Source organism: Colletotrichum siamense (assembly GCF_013390195.1).
Source record: "Colletotrichum siamense strain Cg363 chromosome Unknown KSG_Cg363_contig08, whole genome shotgun sequence".
Lineage (NCBI taxonomy): Eukaryota > Fungi > Ascomycota > Sordariomycetes > Glomerellales > Glomerellaceae > Colletotrichum > Colletotrichum siamense.
The window spans coordinates 2,458,908-2,480,341 of NW_023501021.1; the positions used below are offsets into that span (position 1 = coordinate 2,458,908).

Below are 21,434 nucleotides of genomic sequence, written 5' to 3' on the forward strand. Positions count from 1 at the left end.
GCCCCGTCTGTACCTGCGTCGGGGGAATTTCTGGCTGCAGGGTGATGCGCTACCCGTCGCCCAACCAATCACATGACAAGAATGGCAGGACTTCAGTGCGTACCCTGCTTGGCCGGTTGGTGCTGTCCAGTGTCCATCGTCCATCGGCGAAGCCCCTCTCGATTCTCAAATTGGACGGGACATTGGATCCAGCATGGGGTGAAGGTGAAGAGGAGGGACGATGGGGGACGCCTGACATGCTGGATGGAGCAGGAGCTTCGTCTTCTGGGAACGGGCAGGTCCTGTTCTCGTCTGTTGCGTCGCACTCGCGGTGGTTCTCTCTCTGTCTGCCTGACTCTGCTTGTGTCGTCTTTCTTGCTCCTGTTGCTCTTTTTGCGCCTGTTGCCTTGATTCACTTTACACCTGTTCCAACTCAGTGCACACCTTGACATCTCTCATAAACAGAGCGGGAAGCATCGCATTGCTGCTGCTGTCGGCGCAAACCCAAGTCGGCAATTTCATTGGTCTGCAATCGCATCGCGCAGCGCCCTGCACTGACCTCATCCTGTCCCCATCCATCGCACCTGCTCCTCCACTGGCATAATTACACTCGTCTCGTCGCGGGTCCCTCCACTTGCTCTCTCAGTCTCCCGTCTCCTCGAACACCCCCCCCAATTCTCCATCTGCGCGCATCTGCACTGGCCATCCCGCCCTCACCCTCACCCTCACCCTCACTCACTCATTCACTTTAGACACTGCGCCTGCTTGCTCTTCTCGACGCCATTCTTGCTCCAGGCTGCTCGCTCGCTCTTCACATTTCACAACCCACGCCAACCTTTACTCCCTGCACACCTGTACCTGTACCTGCACTGGACTGGACTGGCTTGCCCTAGGTACTCTCGAACCGGGCCTACCAACACGCTACCAACCTGCCTTAACTCTCGCTAACGCTTGCACTTGTGTGCCCACCTCATCCATACGTAAGGTCCATACCTACCCATACGTACCTTACCTTACCTTGGTACCTGGCCTGCCTTCACCCTACGTACGGATACCACGACCTCACCAGCTGCATTCGACCCGCCTCGCCTGCTTCTCGTCTCGTCCCGCCGGGTCCACGTTCTTCGCAATTCCCATCTCTTAATTACGCCTCATCCCCTCCACGGATCCCTCTCACTCTCGACACTTTTTTTGGTCTTTTGGAATTGGAAGCTCTCGGCCAGGTCTCAGAATCCTGCGGCCCCCTCGTTCCATTCGTCCTGTCTGTCTGCTCAGTAGACCGCAGACCAGACTCACACACGCGGGTCACGGACTCCGACCATCCTCTCCACGCGCGGCCACGCCTCTTCGTCCGATCTCCTGCCATCGCCGCGCGACTGGAAACCCTCGCTCCGTTCGACCATCCGTCCGACGTTTGGCCAGTCGTCTGTCTCTGATCTGCACCGCACCGCGCTCCCCGCCATTGCCATTGCAGCATTGCACATCCATCTTAATCGCAGGAGCCGACGCTTGCTTCTTCTGCCGCCGCCAATTCCACGAGAATAGCACCATTTGCTTTCAAACTGCCTAAGCTCCAGCTTTGAAGCTCGGCATCCTACTGGTAAGTCCTTATAACGGCGCCAATCCCATCCCATCGTCATCAGCTCCCGCTTCCTGCCCCTACTCGCTGCTTGTCCGCCCCTCCTTGAGACTTGCGACCTGCGTCCCGCGACCCCTCTGCAGGCGGCAGATCTCCTGCCTCGACCTCTGCCGTCAATCGCGGCCAACCACGGCAGGACCACCACTGGGGAACGCATACGTCCCCAGAATTCCTTCTCGGAGCCGGCCCGGGCATTGGTTCCCGCCTGTGTCTCTGTTTCTGTCTCTGGTCTGACCTGACCCGACCAGAGCAGAGCATTGGCAGAGGCATTGCTTTCGCGCTGTCTCCCAAACTCCTGCCGGCTGCCATTTCCCTGTCACCTTTTCGCAGGCGCCGCCCGGCGAGACACTTGCTCGACTCGACACGCTGCTGCTGTTCCCGCTGCGCTGCTGTCTGCGGTTGGTCGAGGAAGAGCGTTCGCAGTGTTTGGGCGTCAAGCAATTGCCTTCTATCCGGGTATTGGTAGCTAACCTGATTTCATCAGCTCTTTTCCCACACATCGTCCCATTCTCTTCGGTCATTGACCCCTTTCCACCCTTTCCAGGGGAGCCCCGATTGCTTTCCCCTTTCACCTACAAACCCCCAACGAAACCAAACCACGGGTTTGGTGACTGACGTCGACCTGGATTTTCTCCTCGGCGACATATTGCTATTTACCAAATCACACGACTCGAAGTTCGGCGCTTTTCAACGCCCGTTGGTACGAGCGGTCCACATTTGCCGCCTTCACGCAATCGAACGATCAAGCGCGACAGAAAGTGCTGCTGGTTGTGTTAGTCGCATGCCAGTCGCCCACTCCGTTTGCGGCTCCCGACGCTGAAACAAATATTTTATGCTGAGCACCCCGGATACCAATGAGCCAACAGCCCCGTCGCAGTAGTCTCGGTATGCTTCTCAGACGCTCCAAGTCCGGCGACCTGGGGAAGGGCGGTAAGAAGGCCCAAGCCCTCAGGGAGCAGCAGGAACGCGAACTCGAACGCCAGCGTCAAGCTGCCATCTCCAAAATCCCACCCAAGCTGCCCGAGTTCTACAAGGGCAATGACCAGCTCTCCAACTCCATCCCCTCAGACCTTCGTGCCGACGAAGCCTCGATCATGTCTGACCATACTATTGGCACCGCCTATTCCACTCGTCCTTCGATGGATCCCGGCTTCAGCGCGGGAGGGTATATTCCTCCCGTACCACCTGTGCCCACGAGCAACCCCGCCTACGATCCTTACGCTCGTACCGAGAGTATGACGCACCGCGGTCGCTACAGTTACGCCAGCAGCGCCGTCAGCACTGTCAACAGCCCTAGGAGGGTTCGGAGAAGAAAGGATCCCACACCCTTCAAGTAAGCCTCACCCGATCTGAGACAATCCTCCCTCGATCTGAAGACACCGAAAGCTAACCTTCTCTTCTAGCATTCTCGTCATTGGCACTCGCGGCGCTGGCAAGACTTCATTCCTTGAGTTCCTGAAGACTGCTCTGGCGCTGCCGCCCAAGAAACGATCCCGTCGAACCGAGACCGAGGAAGACTCGACTCCCAGGGCTGCCGCTTCGGGCAATTACATCCCCCACTACCTTGAGAGTGAAATCGACGGCGAACGTGTTGGCCTGACAATCTGGGACTCGGAAGGTCTCGAAAAGAATGTGGTTGACCTTCAGCTTAGAGAGATGTCAGCATTCCTGGAGAGCAAGTTCGAAGAGACTTTTACCGAGGAGATGAAGGTCATTCGATCGCCTGGTGTACAGGATACCCACATTCATGCTGTCTTCATGGTTCTCGACCCAGCTCGTCTGGACCGCAATCTTGCTGCTGTGAAGACTGTGCCAAATGGCCACAACGGCAAGTACGCACCGCCGGCGAACATTACCGGTGGCCTGGATGAGGACCTTGACCTCCAAGTCCTCCGCACCCTCCAGGGCAAGACGACTGTCATTCCCGTCATTTCCAAGGCCGATACCATCACTACCAAGCACATGAATGTCCTCAAGAAGACGGTCTGGGACACGATCAAGAAGGCTGGAATGGATCCCCTCGAACCCCTCGGCCTGGATGAGGATGACGACTCTACTAAGATTGACGAGGAAGACGAGGGCGAGGATGGCTACGAGCACAGCAACAACGGCGACGAGGACCTTCCGATCCAGGGCGGTGACGGCGAGGCGCCGTCTTCTCCCTCATCAAAACGACTGTCGGGATCGTCTATCCGCCAGCACAAGGCGAAGCAAGATTCGAAGGAGGACGAGATTCCTTTTCTCCCTCTTTCCATCATCAGCCCCGACTTATACGAGCCCGAGGTTATGGGGCGTCAATTCCCCTGGGGCTTTGCGGACCCCTACAATGAGGAGCACTGCGACTTTACGAGACTCAAGGATGCCGTCTTCAGTGAATGGAGAGCCGAGCTCCGTGAGGCCAGCAGGGAGCAATGGTACGAGGGTTGGCGTACATCTCGACTCAAGAACAGCCCCAACTCTCGTCGACGATAGACTGCTTTACAAGAGCAACGTAAAATCCGCTACGCCACTTCAACTTCCGATACCCTTTACTTCAGTTTCCAGCTGCTCATGGCTGGATCCACATATTTTCTACACTTGTTGAGATTTGAGAGCACCGCGCAGCATACCCCCTTTGTCCTGTCTTTCCTCTGTCACATACTCTTACGAACTTCTCTGGTTGGAAGGCCCCCGAAACTATGGCATCACGACGGCATTCCAGCCCTGGACTCACATGACGACACCACCTCGATATCCACCGACTCCTTTCACTGCGATTCCGTTCAGCCAAATCAACGTACAAGCGCGCTACCTGTTAGCTCTCTGGTCTTTGGTATGGGAAACGGTCATCTCTTGGGCTTTTGTTGCTGCACCACATAGAGGAACGAGATCCGGTTTTTTGTACGTTTGGCACCGAAAAAATACCTTTACGCCGCCGCCCTAAAGGCGTGCGATGATGTCTAGTTTCTACCCAACTTTTCTTTCGACTTCGCTTCTTTTACGACTTTCAAGACCGGTGAAGGGGCAGTAGACTGAACCAAGGTGGTGGTGGTTGTAATCAGTCAGATTGGTTTTTTGGTGTGGAGATGGAGCAAATGCCTGCGATGACCGGGACGGCGAGACACAGACGTGATGGGCCGCGTTCACCCTAGAGAGGTCGGTCGATATTCTTAGGGCAGTCTTGATAGGGACCGGATTTCTATTCACGGAATTTTTTATTTGTCACAATATGGCAGCCTCGTGAACAAGTGATGAAATGTATTGTTTGTGCGTGACACGCGCCTGATGATCCAATACCAGTCACCCTCAACGCCATCAATACACGCGACTGAAAAAACAAACATGATGCATAATTTGGTAGTTTTGACACTGTTCCAGCCCTGCTGACATGATCCACTCACCAATGCATGCGCACTTTTGCTACCGACTACGCTACTCGTCAGGAATAAACGTCGTGTTGTGAACCACACCGTCAGGCGTGGTGTCCTCCTCCCGCCGGTCAGGGTTCTTGCCGCGCGCAATGAGCGCGGCCCGCTCCTTTTTGCCGAGGGCGATGCCGTTGAAGCCCGGGTATAATGCGAAGTCGGCCCTGTTGTGTTTCTGCCGTGTTAGTATGCTTTACTTTCTACAGTGTGAGGCAAGGGAGGGGCTGAAGTAACGTACTTGAGCAGGTCGACCTTTAGATTCCTCGCCTTGTCGCGGATGGCCTGCTGGTCGCGCCGGATCTCAAAGACGCAGTCCTCCGTGTCCTCGGGGCCGGGGTCGGGCTGCCTGCCGCGGCGGTAGTCGGGGTCCTGGCGCCGGGCGATGACGGCCCATTTGCACTCGTGCACCTCGATGAGGCGTATGAGGCGGCGGGTGTCGGCGTCGGACCAGGGCTGGCGCTGCGGGGCGCCGGCGGCGCGGGAGGGCGGCAGGCGGTTCGATTCGCGGATCTGGGAGAAGGACATCTCGCCGCTGAGGAGGGAGGTGGAGGCCGCGGAGGACGGGGGAGGGGCGCTGCTGCTGGTGCTTCCGTTCGGGGAGGGCGGGGCGGGAGCTGGGTTGGCGCTTGGGGAGGGGGTTGGACGGGAGGAGGAGGCGGAGGATGAGGGTTGCGGTTGCGGGTGTGAGGGGAGGCGTTGGCGTTTCTGGGGACGGGAGGCTGGCGGGGGCATGTTTTGTCTGTCGAGGTCGAGCTGGGCTCTGCGGGAGGGGTCTGGGGAGCGGGTGTCGTTCTCGAAGGGGTCTTCGGGGTCTTGGGTTTCCGAGGGGCGTTTGGTGCCGTTGACGGGGGTGAAGCCGCTGGAGCGCGGGGCCGAGGTGCTTGGTCCGGCGGCGGCGGCGGAAGAGGGAGGTGGCTTGCCCCGGGCTATGGCGAGGATGTCGTCTCCATCTGCGGATAGATCGTCGGGGCTGGATGGGGGTGGCTGGCGGGACGGAGGAGGTTGAGGGGCTGACGTTGACGCGGTGGATTGAGGAGCTTGGCGGCGGAGCATGGCCAAGTGCTGGACAACTGTTTTCGACATGATGTTCTCGTGACTTTTGAGTGTTAGTTGGTGGGATACTCAATGGAAGGGAGGGAGGCACATACACGTCCTTGCGGACAAATTCTTGCTGGGAGGATGAGGCGAGGGATTCGGAAGGAGAGGAGGATCTGATGGTTGACCCGATCGCCGGCTCCCGCAGGAAATCCTGTGCCTGTCCGATGATGTCGGCGGTCCACTGCATCAGGTCGATGGAGAGCCCGGTATCGTCCTCGGTCATGAAGGGGAACGCATCCTCCAGCATGTGGATTGCCTCCACAACCGTCTTCTCTTCGATAAGCTGCGCGATGCTTCTAGCACGCTGCGATACCAGGGGGGATTCGACGCCGCCGCAAACGGGCTGGTATGGCCCGTGACGGAGCGCTTCCTCGCCGTCCACGCCTTCGTCGACCGCGCAGAAGAGGTCGGATGCGATGTTGGCGGGGCTGACGGGGTGATCCGTGAGGTCTCTCAGCTGGGCGATGAACTTCTGGACACGGATGTCGAGAGTCAGCTCGATCACTTCGTTGGTGATGAGCTCATACGGATCGTCGGGGATGGAGATGAGGAAGGGGGCGGGGAAGTCCTGGTCAAGCCGTTCGAAGACGCGGGCGCAGATGTCGAGCAGGTCGCCGGTCCCCTGGACGGTCTTGATGAGCTCGTTCTGGAGGGAAGTCGCGTTCGTCGCGGCGAGGATGACCCGTCCGCGCGACTGGAGCTTCTCGGGCAATGCGGACAGGACGTCGGGTAGGTCGATGAGGAACTCGTTGTCCCTGTTGGTGAAGAGAGTTTGCATGCTGGCCCAATTCTGGCGCTGGATCTTAAGCAGCTGGTTCCAGGTCTTCTTGTCCGGCTTTGGCTCGAGGAGGTACTTGGCGAGGTCGTTCGTGGTGCTCCACAGGGGGTCGAGGGCATTTTCTCGAAGTTCCGCTGTCTCGTCGCGGCTGGTGTTGTGGTTGCTCCCTTGGGTCCCGCGACCTTCGTCTGGCGCGTCTTCCTCGTCATCCTCCCTTACCGGGCTTCCTGGTAGACCTGCGGTTTCTGGTGAGCATTGTGACATGACAAGGGCAGATAATTGAAATACCTCCGCGACCGAATAGAGGCGCTGACGAGCCGAATGGCCTAGGTACGCCTGGATTGCATGAGCACTGCGTTGTGAAGGATGAGTGCGGATTGCAGGGATAACACACTTGAGTGACGTGTGTACTGTGCTGTTGCGCCGTAAGGGTTGGCGAATCTCTGGACACCAGACACGCTCTGAGAACCAATGATTGAAGCAATGTCTGTTCTATCGTCAGCGTCCATCCAGGAGTTTTGCTCGATTATGAATGTGACCCACCACTTTCGCTCTGAGGCGGCGGGCTGATGGACTTGACGAGGTTTCCTCTCGGCGCATTGAACCGTGCAATCGATTCGCCCTTGGCGATTTCCTCCTCCTCTGACCCTGCCCCTTCATCTTCCTCTTCGTCTTCTTCTTCGTCGTCGCCCGGATCGCTCGACGGCACCGCGACTTGTTTGCCCTTGGCCCTGGTCCTGGCCGGCAACTCGCGTTCCATGTTATCGTTGGAGCCCCCACGGCGACGCGCCAGGCGTGCAGACCGGCCAGACTCGGCCGGCTGGTCGCTGGCACCGCGATTTGCCCTCGTCAGCACCATTTTATGATGAGCAGCGGCCCGTTTTTGAAAGATCGTGAAGAGAACGCGTCATTCGAGGGGGTGGAGAGGTGGTGGTGTAGTGTAAACAAACTCTCATTCGCTTAACCCTAACCCTGGCGAGTAAGGCGCCTCCCGCGTACGAACGCCCGTCCAATGGAGGGGTGGTGCCCAGGAACGATGCAACTGCCTTAGGTATCCACTTTTAATTCAGAGGGAGCTGTGAGGTGCATTCATTAAAGTTGAACCACTGCCCCCCAACCTTTGCACGTTGCTTTGAGCTTGATAAAGATTGATTGGATAGAATCACACTTCATGACTTTATTTCCTTTTCAAAATCGGGATTGATGCACTCAAAGCTAAGATCGACTTCACTTTGCGCGGGGTACGGAGTTGGGCTAATTGACCCTCGTCCCTTCTGCAAATGCCTTGTAGGTTCTGGATGGCACCTCAGGGTACTACCCAGGTACACAGCACTCGGCGTACCTGGCTTGAATTCTGATTGATACACTCGCAGCTTCCAGATATACAGCCATTGGAAGTGGTAGAACTATGCGAACTGGAAAAGAGCCTGTGTCAATGCAAGCAATCAGCCCGGAATCTCCATTCTCGCCACCTGAGTAATCTCTGATTCTTATCCCAAGGTTTCACAAAGGCGAGTATCAGGATTAGACAAAAGGCAGAGGATCAGCTGGATCGATGGGTAACGTAGCCTCCGTAGGGGACATTGGCCCGGATGACCAGCTCTCAGTAGAGACTGAGACATCTTACAGATCATTCGAATATCGGCGAACGCCCAAAGTGCGCGAGAATCTCATTCCCGCTTCTTTGATGAGCTCTTGGTGTCCTCTACATCTGCCCCGAACCACCCCATGAGATAGGCCGAGCGGGTCAGACACAGGAATGCCTACACTTGTTAGCGCTGCACGTTCGCCGGCCGAGGCTATTCAGGGTCTTACCGTCACTCCCACGTTGCCCCAAGTCATAGAATTCCAACTTGCAACGTCGATGAATCTCTGCAGGCCCAGAACATGATAGCACACGTAGATGTGGCCGAGATCGGCTATCCACAGAGCGACGAGATAACTGCGCACCACCTTCAGCTCGCTGGTGGAATTGAGGACAGCCAAGCCGACCATGGCCATGAGAAGATAGATGTTGCCCAGCTGTAAAGCAACGAGACGGCTGTTATCTGTGGCCAGGGTCGGCGGAGTGGTGGCCGCGACCGAAGCAATTTGCTCGGATATGAACCAATCCGGGTCAATGACGGCTCCAAGGAAGCCGGCGGCGCTTGAGACATTCACATCAGCTGATGGGGCGCCTCAACTTGTCGAGAAGGATCGTACGCACAGCGAGATGGGCTCGAAGACGGTGAAGACCAGTCTGGGGAAGGTTGGGAGTGCGGCGGCCATGTTGGCGGCTCAAACGGGGACCCGGGGTTTGACGCTGTCGCGAGCTGGTGGAGCTGCTTTGAAGATGCAGTGCAACTCGAACGATGGGAGGCCGGTGGTTTTGGGTGCAGATGCAGACAGGTATCAAAAGTTCCGGTTAGGGCAGGAAAGGGAAACGGGATTGGAGGGAGAGAAGGCAAGTCGGTTGATTGGGTAGAGTTGTTGTCAGAGATCCGTTCATAGGTACGCCGAGGCGGTTGAGAATCGAGCTGTTGGTGTTCGACGGCTGGCTGAAGGGCACGTCGGAGAGAGACACTCAGAGGCGAGGGTGGAGCGGGGAGGCGGAAACAACGGAGACAGGGGACCGGTCTGGTGTTTCCCGTGCCTCCGGCGTCCCCTTGGGACCCTTAGCTCCCCCATGTCCGAGTGCTGAGGCAGCGAACCTTGCCCTGAGGAGGTGGGTTGCGGTTGCGTGCGTGGGAAAAGGTGTGCACGGGGAAGCGTCCAGTCAGTGGTCGTTCTGCTCATTGATGAGTGTCAAGACGCCACCACCACCAGCGCCAGCATGAGGTCCCTTGCTTCCATCGCCTTACCTTGGGCACCTACCACTCATCACCCGCCTGATGCTACCTTGCCCTCACTCACATCTCGGGCTAGTGCTCACTGCCCAAGGAGCTTAGGGCAGCTTGGAGTCGTATTGAAGCCATTGGGATTGGTTTCTTCGGCCAACCTCGAGGCAACAGGCCTGGAGATGAGAGGCTGCAGTCCGCAGTCAAAAGTAGAATGCGTTGATTTGTCTGCGGGTGTTGGGCATGCGATGCGTCTACCATACATAGTAGGTACTCCGTAGGCACCTCAGTAAGGATTGGGTGCCTACAAGGTGCCCTGCCGGTCTATCTATTTAATGAAGTGAGGCAAGGTACAAGTACCTGTGGCCTGTGACAGTCCAATGATAGACCAAAAGTATCAAAGTTGTTCAGCGCACCCGGTTTTGTTCCCTGCCGTAGCAGGAAATACCGTGTTTCCAACCACGCTAGCCTGGTTCGCCGTTGCTCTGGTGGAGAATCTTCACGTGGGACCTCACACCCGGCGACACTGAGTGGGTGGACTCGGTGCCTTGCTCCTCTCTGGGAAGTGGAGGTCTACCGCTGCACCTGCTTTGCAATGTCTCTGGGAGTGCCCTGCAGCAGAGTGTGAGCTAGCTCTGCTCGTCCGTCCGTACTGCTGCCAGACGGACGTGGAATACTGCAGGCGTTTTTTTAGTACCTGACTTACTCCGCCATCGCCTTGGCCAGTCAAAAGTCGAGCCGTGCAAGGCAAAGAGAAGGCAAGGCCTCGAATTCCATCCCACCACTCCGCGTCTGCTCTCGCGACCATTCTCACCATCTTGCCCCGTCTGCCATCATTGCCATCACACACCCTGACTGCTGGTCCTCCTCTTTCCGTCCCCACCGCCGCGCTCTGCCTTTCCCTCTTCTCTTCGCCAGTGTTGTTTCCTACATCAATCTTTAACCAAATGCCCACTCCGACTCCTTTCGCCCACGATGGCCTTCATCGAGCCACGCCTCATCCACCTGCTCAACGATTCGACTACTCCTCAGCTTGCTCGCGCTGATCTGCCGCCGCTCCGCCTGGCATACTCCCGTCCCTCCGAGCGACCGTTCCCCCTCGAGCCCGATACCTCCCACCGTGAAGATAAGCCCAAGGCACCTCTCGCCACGAGCCATGGAGCCCCGCTCGCACCTTCGAGAGGGCCAGACGATGCCTTCGCCGCGAGAGATATAAGAAAGGAAGACGATGGAGCAAACGATCGAGGTGGGGCTGTTAGCAGCACCGCATATATGCAGCTCAGGCTGCTCGTCGGTGAAGATCGAGACACGACAGACTCATCCTTTTCCCTCAGCAAGATCCTCGACGAAGTACCCGACAATAGCAAAGATGACACATCCAACAAGAAGAGACACCGGAACATCGCCACCAAGGACGATTTCGTTCAGCTGCCTCAACCGGTGAAGAAGCAAAAGCCCATCCAACCTCAGGTCATGCCGGCTATGCCGCCCATCATCAATGGCCTTCATGAACCTCCACCAGACGCTGCTCTGTTTCCTCCCATTGCCTCCAACGACTTTAACGAACCCGAGAGCAACCAGCTCAAGCCCCTACGAGATTACGCGCCTGTCACCGAAGAGAAAGAAACCGAGAAGCCCCAGGAACCTGAACCGACTCCTACAAAGGCCTCGAAAACCGGCAGTGGTAAGACGAGGAAGAAGGCTATGAAGCCCAGACGCAAATGGTCCGAGGCAGAGACAAACCACTTGCTTCTAGGTGTCAATCGACACGGCGTAGGCAAGTGGACTGATATACTCGCGGATCCGGACTTCAACTTCAACGACCGAACTGCGGGAGACTTGAAAGATCGGTTCCGCACGTGCTGCCCGAACGAGCTTCGACGGACAAACAGCGACACCAAGATTGCGACGGCTGCGATGCCTACGACTCCAACTGAGCCCAAGGCAAAGGCCAAGACTGGCCTGCTCTCTGAGAACATCCTTATCGCGCAGGAAGAGCCTGTTGTCGCCGAGCAATCACAGGCACAGGCCGCTTTGCTCGACGCGGACGGCATCCCCAAGGCGAAGAAAAGCCGGGCGCACCGCAAGAAGCTCGAGGACTTGGCCGAGCTGGGAATCCATGGCCCTTTCAAGAAGTCTCATCGACGGGAACGACGGCCATTCACCGACCAAGATGATAAACAAATACTAGAGGGTCTGGACAAGTACGGACCCGCATGGACCAAGATCCAGCGGGATTCTCGCTTCAGTCTGTCAGGACGACAGCCGACGGACCTTCGGGACAGAGTGCGGAACAAGTACCCAAGTGTATACCAGAAGATTGAAAAGGGACTGTTCCAGATCAAAGACGGCAGGGGTGGTGATACGCTGGAGCCTACGGTCAGCATGAGCATCACCAACACCTTGCAGCCCAACAGACCGCCTCCAATGGAAGCGGCCTTGAATAGGACCAACTCGAAGGAGGATCTGCCCAGATGGCCTCTATCAGTGCTCGACAATGGAGAATCGCCGGCGGTACAACAGGCCTTCGATTTTGGCGAAACGACAACCGCCGCTTTCATGGGCAGCGCGGGTGAGATGGATATCTCCCGCCTGCTATTGGACGACTCTCAGGTCGACAACTTGCCCATGAGGCAGTACGCCGCCGAGATGGCACCCGAGCCCATGTCACCTTGATCTATCTACCCTCGTGTTGAAGGAACCGACAACAAGTACCATGAGGCCGAACGCCCAAGTCGCTTCACTGCCCTTCAGCAGCTCTCCTTACATAACATACGACAAGGCTCTAATGCCTTGCGAACTCATACGATGCTCTTCAGAGCCAAGAGGCCCGTGTTTGCCGGGCCTTGTTGATTTAGATATTAAAAGTGCTGCGTATTATTTGTTTGCGTGGAGTAGGGGAACGAGGCGCTCTGCTGCCTCTACGGTCATTTCTGAACGGGTGCTTATACCAAACTGGACTTTCCGTTATAGCGATATGGAGATTCGGCGCATAATCAGATACCTCACGGTCAAGGATGGGAAAATGGAATGGACACGGTTAGAAGGATTACAGTCGTTTCTGCAAAAGAACGAGGAGGCCCGAGAAGCCTAGTACGGCTTCGGGCTTCCAGGACTGTCGGATAGAGTGTGTGAATCTGTGTGCTAGAAAGCATCAGTCGCTAGATGGATGTATCAGAATGCAGCAGCTTGAGCGCACACTGGTATCCTGTGATGTCTTCGTTGGATCCAAATTCGCCGACATGATTCGGTCCGTCCCCTTTGAAGCTGCCATTGGCCGGTCCTCCACAATTTGATGGACGGCGGCGGGGCGGTAGCAACTGCCCCACAAGCAGGTTGAAGTTGAGCGGCACTGGTCAAAGTCCAGCACAGACCACCCGCCTCGCTTGACTGTATTATCTAAGGCCCCCACTTTGGCAGCGTAGGGTTCGAAAAACCTAGCCTCACAGAATTTTTGGATCGAGCGACCTGCTACTCCACGTCCCGGCTGCGAATTTGAGATTGTCCTTGACTTCGACTTCACACCCACCGACCAGATACCCCCATAGACTAACCGGCAGTCAGACAAGATGGGCAAGGGACTGTAAGTTGCTCTCGCACTCAATTCGCCCTGGACGATTCGAATTCGAAATGCCTCTCGTCGTTCCTGTCGTTTGCGAAAACAGCAGCGGCGAAGGGATGGCAATTTTCGAAACGACAAGACGAATCGAAAAAACAACATGACCAACCGTGAACCAAAACTGACAATGCCTCCAGCAAGAAGCACCAGAAGCGCCTTAGCGCGCCCTCCCACTGGCTTCTCGACAAGCTGTCGGGAACCTACGCCCCGCGCCCCTCGGCCGGTCCTCACAAGCTGCGCGACTGCCTGCCCCTGATCGTCTTCCTGCGCAACCGCCTCAAGTACGCCCTCAACTACCGTGAGACCCGCTCCATCATGATGCAGCGCCTCATCAAGGTCGACCACAAGGTCCGCACCGACATCACCTTCCCCGCCGGCTTCATGGACGTCATCACCATCGAGAAGACGGGCGAGAACTTCCGCCTCATCTACGACACCAAGGGCCGCTTCACCGTCCACCGCATCCAGGCCGAGGAGGCCGAGTACAAGCTCGGCAAGGTCAAGCGCGTCCAGCTTGGCCGCGGCGGAATCCCATTCTTGGTCACGCACGATGCCAGAACGTGAGTGTTGCTCTCAATGTTCCGTAAGACATCATTCAGCCGTTGGATCAAGCTTTGGTCGATTCGTCACAATCCATGTGTCAAACATGCGTCTCTCTGCTCTTGTTGGGTGTTTCAAATCCTTAGCGTTCTCCTCACAAGGGAACGACTTCACTTGCTAGTCAAGGAAGGCAGGAACCAACGTCAAAAAAGAAGGAAAGAAACAACATTGGCCGCGATTTGTCGAAACGAACACCACACCAAAATTACATCCGACGGCTGGTAATGTCTTACCCTACCCCAACTGTTGGCTAACCAATGTCTGTTCACAGCATCCGCTACCCTGACCCCCTCATCAAGGTCAACGACACCGTCAAGATTGACCTCAAGACTGGCAAGATCCAGGACTTCATCAAGTTCGACACCGGCTCCATCGCCATGGTCACCGGTGGTCGCAACATGGGTCGTGTCGGTGTCATCACCCACCGTGAGCGCCACGACGGAGGTTTCAACATCGTCCACATCAAGGACGCCATTGACAACACCTTCGCCACCCGTGAGTCCAACGTCTTCGTCATCGGCTCCGAGAAGCCCTGGATCTCCCTGCCCAAGGGCAAGGGTGTCAAGCTCACCATCGCCGAGGAGCGCGACCGCCGCCGCGCCCAGGCCCTGGCTGGCAACTAAATTCCTCCTCACTCTTCTGTCTCCAGCAAAGTGGGTATGTGAGTTGAGTCCTGCCGCGCGCCTTCCCCTGTTGTAGTCCTGAAGGACACGACGCTGGTTGGCCGCAACAACACTTTTTCGTGATGTCTTTGCTCCAAAAAAGGACGAAACGGTTTATTTGGGTCGGGCAAATGGGATTGATGAATCAAAAAAACGGAGTCTAGGGCTGATTTTAGAGTTGTCGGCTTTTTGACGTCCCCGGCAGATAGCTGTACTACGGCCAATACCAATCCATTGAAGGTCACTCTTCCGCCCAAGTTACTTTTGAGTTCCCTTCCATGCCTCGTGATATCTTGCCACGGTGACCAAGGTCCAACTCGTGTAACGTCTTGTCGGTTCACTCGTAGGCTCGTACCGCAGGGCGGGCTACCTTACCTGCTGCTGCTACTTACCTAGGATGCTGGCACAAGCAGATTGAAGTTGAGTAGGGAGATGGTTGCGTCCACAAACTGGTAGAAAACTGAGCTATGGCAGCGCCTTAGGTTGAAGCTACCAATACAGATCACCAGCCAGAATGAAGAAGAAGCCTTTCGATCTGAGCACTTCCCTACTTCAAACCTTTGTGGAAAGCGCCCGGCTCGTCACTGTCACCAACGAGGCCCCTCTTCACCGCTCACCGTGGTCTATTCAGGCCGCTGTACACGAAGGCAAGCCGGACAGATCCAGCCTCACCGCAGCTCGCCGCCGTCACATTGCCCCAGCAAGGCCCCCTCAATTCGGATCTATGGATAGAGAGATACTTCGCAACATGAGTCGGAGGAACAAGGTCGAAAGCGCAAAGGGTCTCGTGCCTCGCTGCATGCTCTACATGACGCAGTCTTACTCGGCAGTGCGAAAACTGACACGGCTTCCCCGCGAATTCGAGTCTTGGGGACGCGGGGGACTTTTGGGGGGCGGGCGTTGTCAGTCTGACCATTACGTACAACGCACCATGTTCGCAATCGAACGGTACGCTTCGTAGCTGGGGATTCAAGAGGCTGAGAAACGAGGCACTCAGTGTTCGACGAGGCAAAGGCAGAAGGTCCGGCTCGTGTAACGCCAAAGTTGATTTGTGACGGTGATTTCAGCGGCATCTCAGGCGAGGTACATCGGTTCCTGGAGAAGCCACCCTGGGTCGAATTCTGAGCGAACCGTTGGTCAAACGCGCGTTCTGGAGGGAGCGATGGTGGGTGCTGAGATGTTCGAGAAACGAAGGAGAGGCTTCTCCCGCCAGAGGGATCTACACACGCAGGTGCCAGCCATGAGCTTTGAAGGTTGCCTCGTCAGCTCTCGTCACACCACCGTTTGGCTCCGGCGTGGCGTACAGTCTGTGTGCAAATCTTCTTCCGTGCTATGATATAGCATCAGACAGCCGTAGACGAAGCGAGTCTGGCAAGTTTCGCTTTTGACGTTCAGCACGAAAGTTGTGATCCCGGTGCCGCGAGCTTGAGTTCGGGTGGAACACCCCGCCTTTGTGACCCCAAACCCCGCTGTACAACCGGCGCTGTCAAACTCCCCCAGCAATCGAAACCGCGGAGACCCCAACCTGTCGTGCCACGACAAGTTTGACGACAACAGCGCTCGTCTTTGGAGACGGAAGTCGGGTTTGATGTCCAGTATCCTGTGACATTATTGGGTTCAAGCGGAGAATCCCATCTGCCCAAAGGATGAATATCTTCCCACGGCACAATGTGCCGTAGTCAAGGCAAGCAGCGCCTCTAAGGCACAGGACTGCGGGTGGTATCTTGCACCATGCAATAATCCTCGTCAATATCCGTCGACGTATTGCTCGGAATTCAGCCTCCGCCACCGCCAGATCCATTGGCAATATGCGGTCATCCGTATTATTTGATTTGTCTTTCCGAACCTTTCTTTTCCTGCCCAGACCGCACCGAAGCTGCAGCCCCAGGACTGCAACAAGCAGCGTTCTAGAACATTGAAGCGGAGGGCAACTGTTAGCGCTACATTCTTTCGGACCTGTAGAGAACGAGCTCCTGCAGGGCTCGAATCCTCAAGTGGGGAGTGTCTGTCCTCTCAGGAACCGTTTGTTGAAATATGGCTAAGCAATGTCAAAGCAGGGTCCGTTGTTGACACAGGAGAAAGCGTGGTAGTTGGCGGATAATAAGGCTTGCCATAAATACACTGGGGTTTCTCTGCTCATCCGGAATGAGGCTAGGCAAGTAAGCGTTGGAAGCCAGGTTGATGAAGCTTGATTGCCGGCTTCTCGATTTCATGGAAATGCTGAAGTACTTCAAATCGACAAACAATTGCGGCTTTCCCGCCTGGGCCATCCGACTTCCGATGCAAGCCCCTGAAGTTGTGCCCAACAAGCAGACCGATCATCGATGGAAGGTTGCAAGTAGAGCAGGGGTTGCAGCGTGGGACTACGCCCCTAGTGATGCATCGAAAATCCTTTGGGAAGGTTGCGGGAGGGCTGAGCGCCCGCAGGTCTGCTCAACAACAAGTGCATTTGATGATGCGTCTCTTACGAGGCAGGGGAGCACGTCCTCGTGTTCGTCTATTGCCGTGATTCATAGAAAGGTCACCGGTCTCCGAAAGCCACTCACCGGCCATTGTTTATGCTGTCATCCCAAAGTCGCGATTGGTTCTCTAGTTGACTTTGCAACCAAGACGACCAGCTAAGATGACATAAGCCTCGCAGACATCCCTGACGAATGTTGACATAGGTGGTAAGCAAGTCAAACGCTGTGAGCGGTTCAACTTGGAGGGGATGAGAGTCTTGTACGGCCAGTGCAGTTTTCAGCTGCTCAGAAGCATCCTGTTCAAACAGCGCTGTGGCTGTCTTCGCCTCGGTAAACCTCCGTGCCGGCCCAAATATCGGAAGCGGATTCCCGGCTGCATCCATGGGTGGGACAGCTGGGAGTAAGTTGCTTGCTCTATCAATGTCCACGAAAGAGCCTCGCAAGCATGGCCTAGTGTCTGCCTTCGTCCTGTGATCCACCATAGAAGTGCGACTTCGCAGCGGTGCGCAGGAACATGCAGTGACACCCACCAGAGAATGAAAGGGCCGTCAGCTCCCAGCCGGGATGCGGCACTGACTGCTCTCTAGAAGCACCGGAGGTTAACGGGCCTGCGTCTTCGGCGTCCACCGCAGTCCTTTTACCCCTCAAGCAGGCTCCACCGCGGACTCTACACCGACAGGGCCGATGCGCGGGGGTTCGTCAGAATTCAAGGCTCTTTTTTGACCCTGTTGCCCTGCAAGGTTGAACTCCGTGGTCATGGGGATAGCTAGAAATTTTACCACCCTCGTCGCTTCGCTGGCTGAACGTGGGGGACACGCTTCTAGCTTGAGCACTAGATCTTCAGGCTCTTCGTCCGTCTCACTGTCGTACAAGACGGGTGTCGGTCAATGCTCTTGCAAGTCTTAGAACTGTTAGCCGAAGCCCTCCAAGTTTTCGCTCGGCAGCCAATTGCACAACAGGTCTTCCGGTTTGATTATGTCGCTTTGTAGCCCAAACAAAACGGTGGGATGTAGTTGGTAATCAGACTTCATATTGACAACTCCAGAAGGTTGTCGCTGCCCCCCATCCACCTTTCCCAAGCCACCCCACGAAACGGGGGTCACACTTGCATCACAACCTGGTGTCGGTCTCTTGTGATGACGTGAAAACCTCCCGTCTCGGCAGGTGCTCATGCCCTTTTTGCCGTTCAATCTGATGGCCAGCGTCTCTTTTCCGCGTCAACTCCGATGCCCCTGCTTCTGCTACCCGACATGCTGGGTTGGTGTGGCCATAAGTGATTAGGACGAGAGTGGTGGTTGGTAATACAAGGCAGCCAAGCGTCCAAGTTGAGCTGGGCCACCCATCGCCGTCACCGTTCCGAAGCCCGGGCAAATGTTCCCATCACCGAAAGAGTCGACGGTCTCTTGTTTCAGCTTCGGCCTCTTCCCCGCTTGGAATCGGTTGTGCCCCAGATTCAAGACCGATGTCGTCCCTTTTGCTGTGTCTCCAGCAGCAAGACAGCTCCAGTGCTCCACCTGGAGAACTTAGCTGGTCTGGTCTTAGTCGCCAAGGTACTGCGAAGTACCATCGTGAGGTAGCCCGGCATCCCACCCCGCTGACGACTCAGAGCTACGACCTAGGCTGTTCGTCGGCTTAGCTTCTCGTCATCGTAGCCCTCCTGCTTTTTGGTTTCTTGACTGGTTTGGCCAACATCGCTATGCTCCAGTGATCTGATTGGATGCCAGGAGACCGTCTGTCCACCCATAGTCTCTGGCTTGGATGCACCTCGTTCCTAATGTGGGAAGTAGTACGCCCAGATACTTGCGGTTGGGTCACGCTCTGGATTCCTCCCACGAAGAAACACCCAAAACATCGTTATTAAAGATGTTCGGCCCCATGAGCATCCACCTTATCCACTTGCCCCAACGCTTAGCCGCTTAGCTTCCTCTGTGGACGATTGCGACATAGCTCGAGATTTGAATCTTGCAGTGGTTGATTGTCCTCTTCTTGGGATATAAGTGTGCCCTTTCCCACTCAGGTGTGTTCACGATCTCGAACGTCTTTGTCACGGATTCGTTTCGCGTCGACCCTTTGATCTCGTCAGCATCACTCGACTCTCTTGAGACTGGATGCCTTCCTTTTCCCGACAGTGGCTTTGAAGAATTCATATCTATACCTTGCCGAACAAGTCGAGAGTCGCTGTCCTTGAATTCGATCGTTCAACTCCCGTTTCATTGAAGTAGAGCAGAAAAACAGAGGAAAATCCAACGCCGACACAAGCCATTCGCCGACGCAACCCACACCGTGGTCAAGCCCTGTCGTTTCTGACAGCATCGAACCCTGGCCACTTCATTGGACCAATAGCGACTCACAATCTTGACAATTCGGATTTATCTCCTTGCAGCCCATGTCGGCAAAATACTCTGCGAGGCCCCTCCTTAGCCACGGCTTGAGGGGCCAACTGGTGGGATCCACCTTCCGAGCCGGCCGGAGGTTCTCCGTGACGACCGCCCGGAAGAGCACTCAAGGTGGCAACTCCGAAAGCTCAAGCGCGAATTCGCATGCTGGTTGGAATGGAAAGTCTGTTTGGGGTGTGGCTTTGGCTGCCGGCGCCGCTGGATGGGGTCTTGCCAGTTCAAGAAAAGAAAGCCCCTTGTCGTCCAACTTTCTCCCTCTCGCGGATGGCTCGCTGCTTGGCGGTATCGGACCTATCAAGTATGCGAGTATGGCCGAAATGGAGCAGGTAGGTTCTCCGTATGCATACGTGTTCCATCATCCTGACAATGTGCCAGGCCCTGAAGGAAATTCGCCAAGAACTAGGAGGCGATGACATTATTTCGACTGATCCTGAGGACTTGCATGCTCACGGCTACTCTGAATGGTCGACGACCAACCCCGATGGTCTTCCTGTGGCAGTCGCGTACCCGCGATCAACGGAACAGGTCTCGACGATTGCACGCGTGTGTTTCAAGTACAACGTCCCTATCATCCCTTATTCTGGTGGTTCCAGTTTGGAAGGCAACTTCTCAGCTCCGTATGGCGGAATCAGCGTCGACTTTGCCTTCATGGATAGAATTCTCTCTTTCAACAAGGAAGATATGGATATTGTTGTCCAGCCAAGTATTGGATGGCAGGATTTGAATGAGAAGCTGGCGAAAATGGAGAGTGGTCTCTTCTTCCCCATTGATCCGGGTAAGGATTGTGCCGATGTATGCGATTCGTTATAACTGCTGACGAAAACTTTAGGTCCAAGTGCGAAGATTGGAGGAATGATCGGTACCAATTGCTCGGGAACAAATGCGGTTAGATACGGAACCATGAAGGATTGGGTCATCAACCTGACCGTCGTTTTGTCCGACGGCACCGTGGTCAAGACTCGAAGACGGCCAAGAAAATCATCCGCCGGCTACAATCTCAACGGGCTCATCGTTGGGTCTGAAGGAACGCTTGGTATTGTTACCGAAGGTGAGTACTTAGAAGCCCCCTCGACGACTTGAACAGACAACTGATGCAGCTTCAGCCACTCTCAAGCTCACAGTCGTACCGGAGGATTTCTCTGTGGCAGTTGTAACATTCCCAAGCATTCGAGATGCAGCGGCTGCTGCGGCCGAGGTAATGCGAAATGGCATTCCTGTCGCTGCCATGGAGATCATGGACGAAGTCCAGATGAAGGTCGTCAACCTGGGAGGTGCTACAGCTCCTCGGGTATGGAAGGAGCTTCCGACTCTGTTCTTCAAGTTCTCTGGTACCAAGGCTGGTGTAAAGGAAAATATCGGCCTGGTGCAGGATATCACCAAGAACCACAAGGGCGGAAACTTCGAGTTCGCCAAGGATGCACTTGAGCAGAAGCTTCTCTGGTCGGCTAGGAAAGAATCGCTTTGGTCAATGCTGGCGCTTCGTAAAGACGGAGAGGAAGTCTGTGAGTAGTTTTCAGCGTGTTTCCATTTGCCGATGCGGCGCAGACTAACATTTTGCAGGGAGTACGGACGTCGCAGTGCCCTTCAGTCGGTTGGCCGATTTGATCGAGGTTAGCAAAAAGGAGATGGACGAGATGGGATTGTTCGCCAGTATCCTTGGCCATATCGGCGACGGAAACTTCCACGAAAGCATTATCTATAACCGCAAGATCCCCGAGGAGAGAGAAAAGGTTGAGAAGTGTGTCAAGAACATGGTCAAGCGCGCGATCGAAATGGAGGGAACATGTACCGGCGAGCACTCCATTGGTTGGGGTAAGAAGGATTCGCTTCTTCTTGAGGTTGGTCCTGACACGCTCGACGTGATGAAATCCATCAAGAAGGCGCTTGACCCGAAATGGATTTTGAACCCTGGTAAGATCATGGACATTCCTGAGGGGTCCAAGACGATCTGATGTTGTGGATGGTCGCTCCTTGGGGTGGG

At 55.7% G+C, this 21,434-nt stretch overlaps 6 protein-coding genes across 6 annotated transcripts; 4 read left to right on the top strand and 2 right to left on the bottom strand.

Moving 5' to 3' along the window:
* Positions 1-2,472: 2,472 nt before the first annotated feature.
* Sept3 (Neuronal-specific septin-3) lies at positions 2,473-4,090 on the top strand (the record flags this gene model as incomplete). The annotated part of the gene is made up of 2 exons (XM_036644062.1): positions 2,473-2,951; positions 3,022-4,090. The coding sequence occupies 2 exons, from the start codon at positions 2,473-2,475 to the stop codon at positions 4,088-4,090; spliced, it is 1,548 nt and encodes a 515-aa protein (XP_036491025.1).
* Positions 4,091-5,029: 939 nt separating this feature from the next.
* Positions 5,030-7,757, bottom strand: CGCS363_v012214 (uncharacterized protein; the record flags this gene model as incomplete). Its single annotated transcript, XM_036644063.1, has 6 exons — positions 5,030-5,186; positions 5,261-6,118; positions 6,171-7,134; positions 7,187-7,234; positions 7,293-7,385; positions 7,442-7,757. 6 exons carry the CDS (start codon positions 7,755-7,757, stop codon positions 5,030-5,032), a joined length of 2,436 nt encoding a protein of 811 aa, XP_036491027.1.
* An 811-nt stretch (positions 7,758-8,568) lies between these two features.
* CGCS363_v012215 (uncharacterized protein) lies at positions 8,569-9,166 on the bottom strand (the record flags this gene model as incomplete). The annotated part of the gene is made up of 3 exons (XM_036644064.1): positions 8,569-8,661; positions 8,714-9,044; positions 9,105-9,166. 3 exons carry the CDS (start codon positions 9,164-9,166, stop codon positions 8,569-8,571), a joined length of 486 nt encoding a protein of 161 aa, XP_036491028.1.
* Positions 9,167-10,689: 1,523 nt separating this feature from the next.
* Positions 10,690-12,390, top strand: TAY1 (telomere-associated protein 1; the record flags this gene model as incomplete). The annotated part of the gene is made up of 1 exon (XM_036644065.1): positions 10,690-12,390. The coding sequence occupies one exon, from the start codon at positions 10,690-10,692 to the stop codon at positions 12,388-12,390; it is 1,701 nt and encodes a 566-aa protein (XP_036491029.1).
* An 893-nt stretch (positions 12,391-13,283) lies between these two features.
* On the top strand, positions 13,284-14,556 carry RPS4 (40S ribosomal protein S4; the record flags this gene model as incomplete). Its single annotated transcript, XM_036644066.1, has 3 exons — positions 13,284-13,297; positions 13,471-13,893; positions 14,205-14,556. The coding sequence occupies 3 exons, from the start codon at positions 13,284-13,286 to the stop codon at positions 14,554-14,556; spliced, it is 789 nt and encodes a 262-aa protein (XP_036491030.1).
* A 4,887-nt stretch (positions 14,557-19,443) lies between these two features.
* CGCS363_v012218 (D-lactate dehydrogenase) lies at positions 19,444-21,405 on the top strand (the record flags this gene model as incomplete). Its single annotated transcript, XM_036644067.1, has 5 exons — positions 19,444-19,779; positions 19,829-20,228; positions 20,283-20,501; positions 20,557-20,955; positions 21,014-21,405. 5 exons carry the CDS (start codon positions 19,444-19,446, stop codon positions 21,403-21,405), a joined length of 1,746 nt encoding a protein of 581 aa, XP_036491292.1.
* Positions 21,406-21,434: the final 29 nt, after the last annotated feature.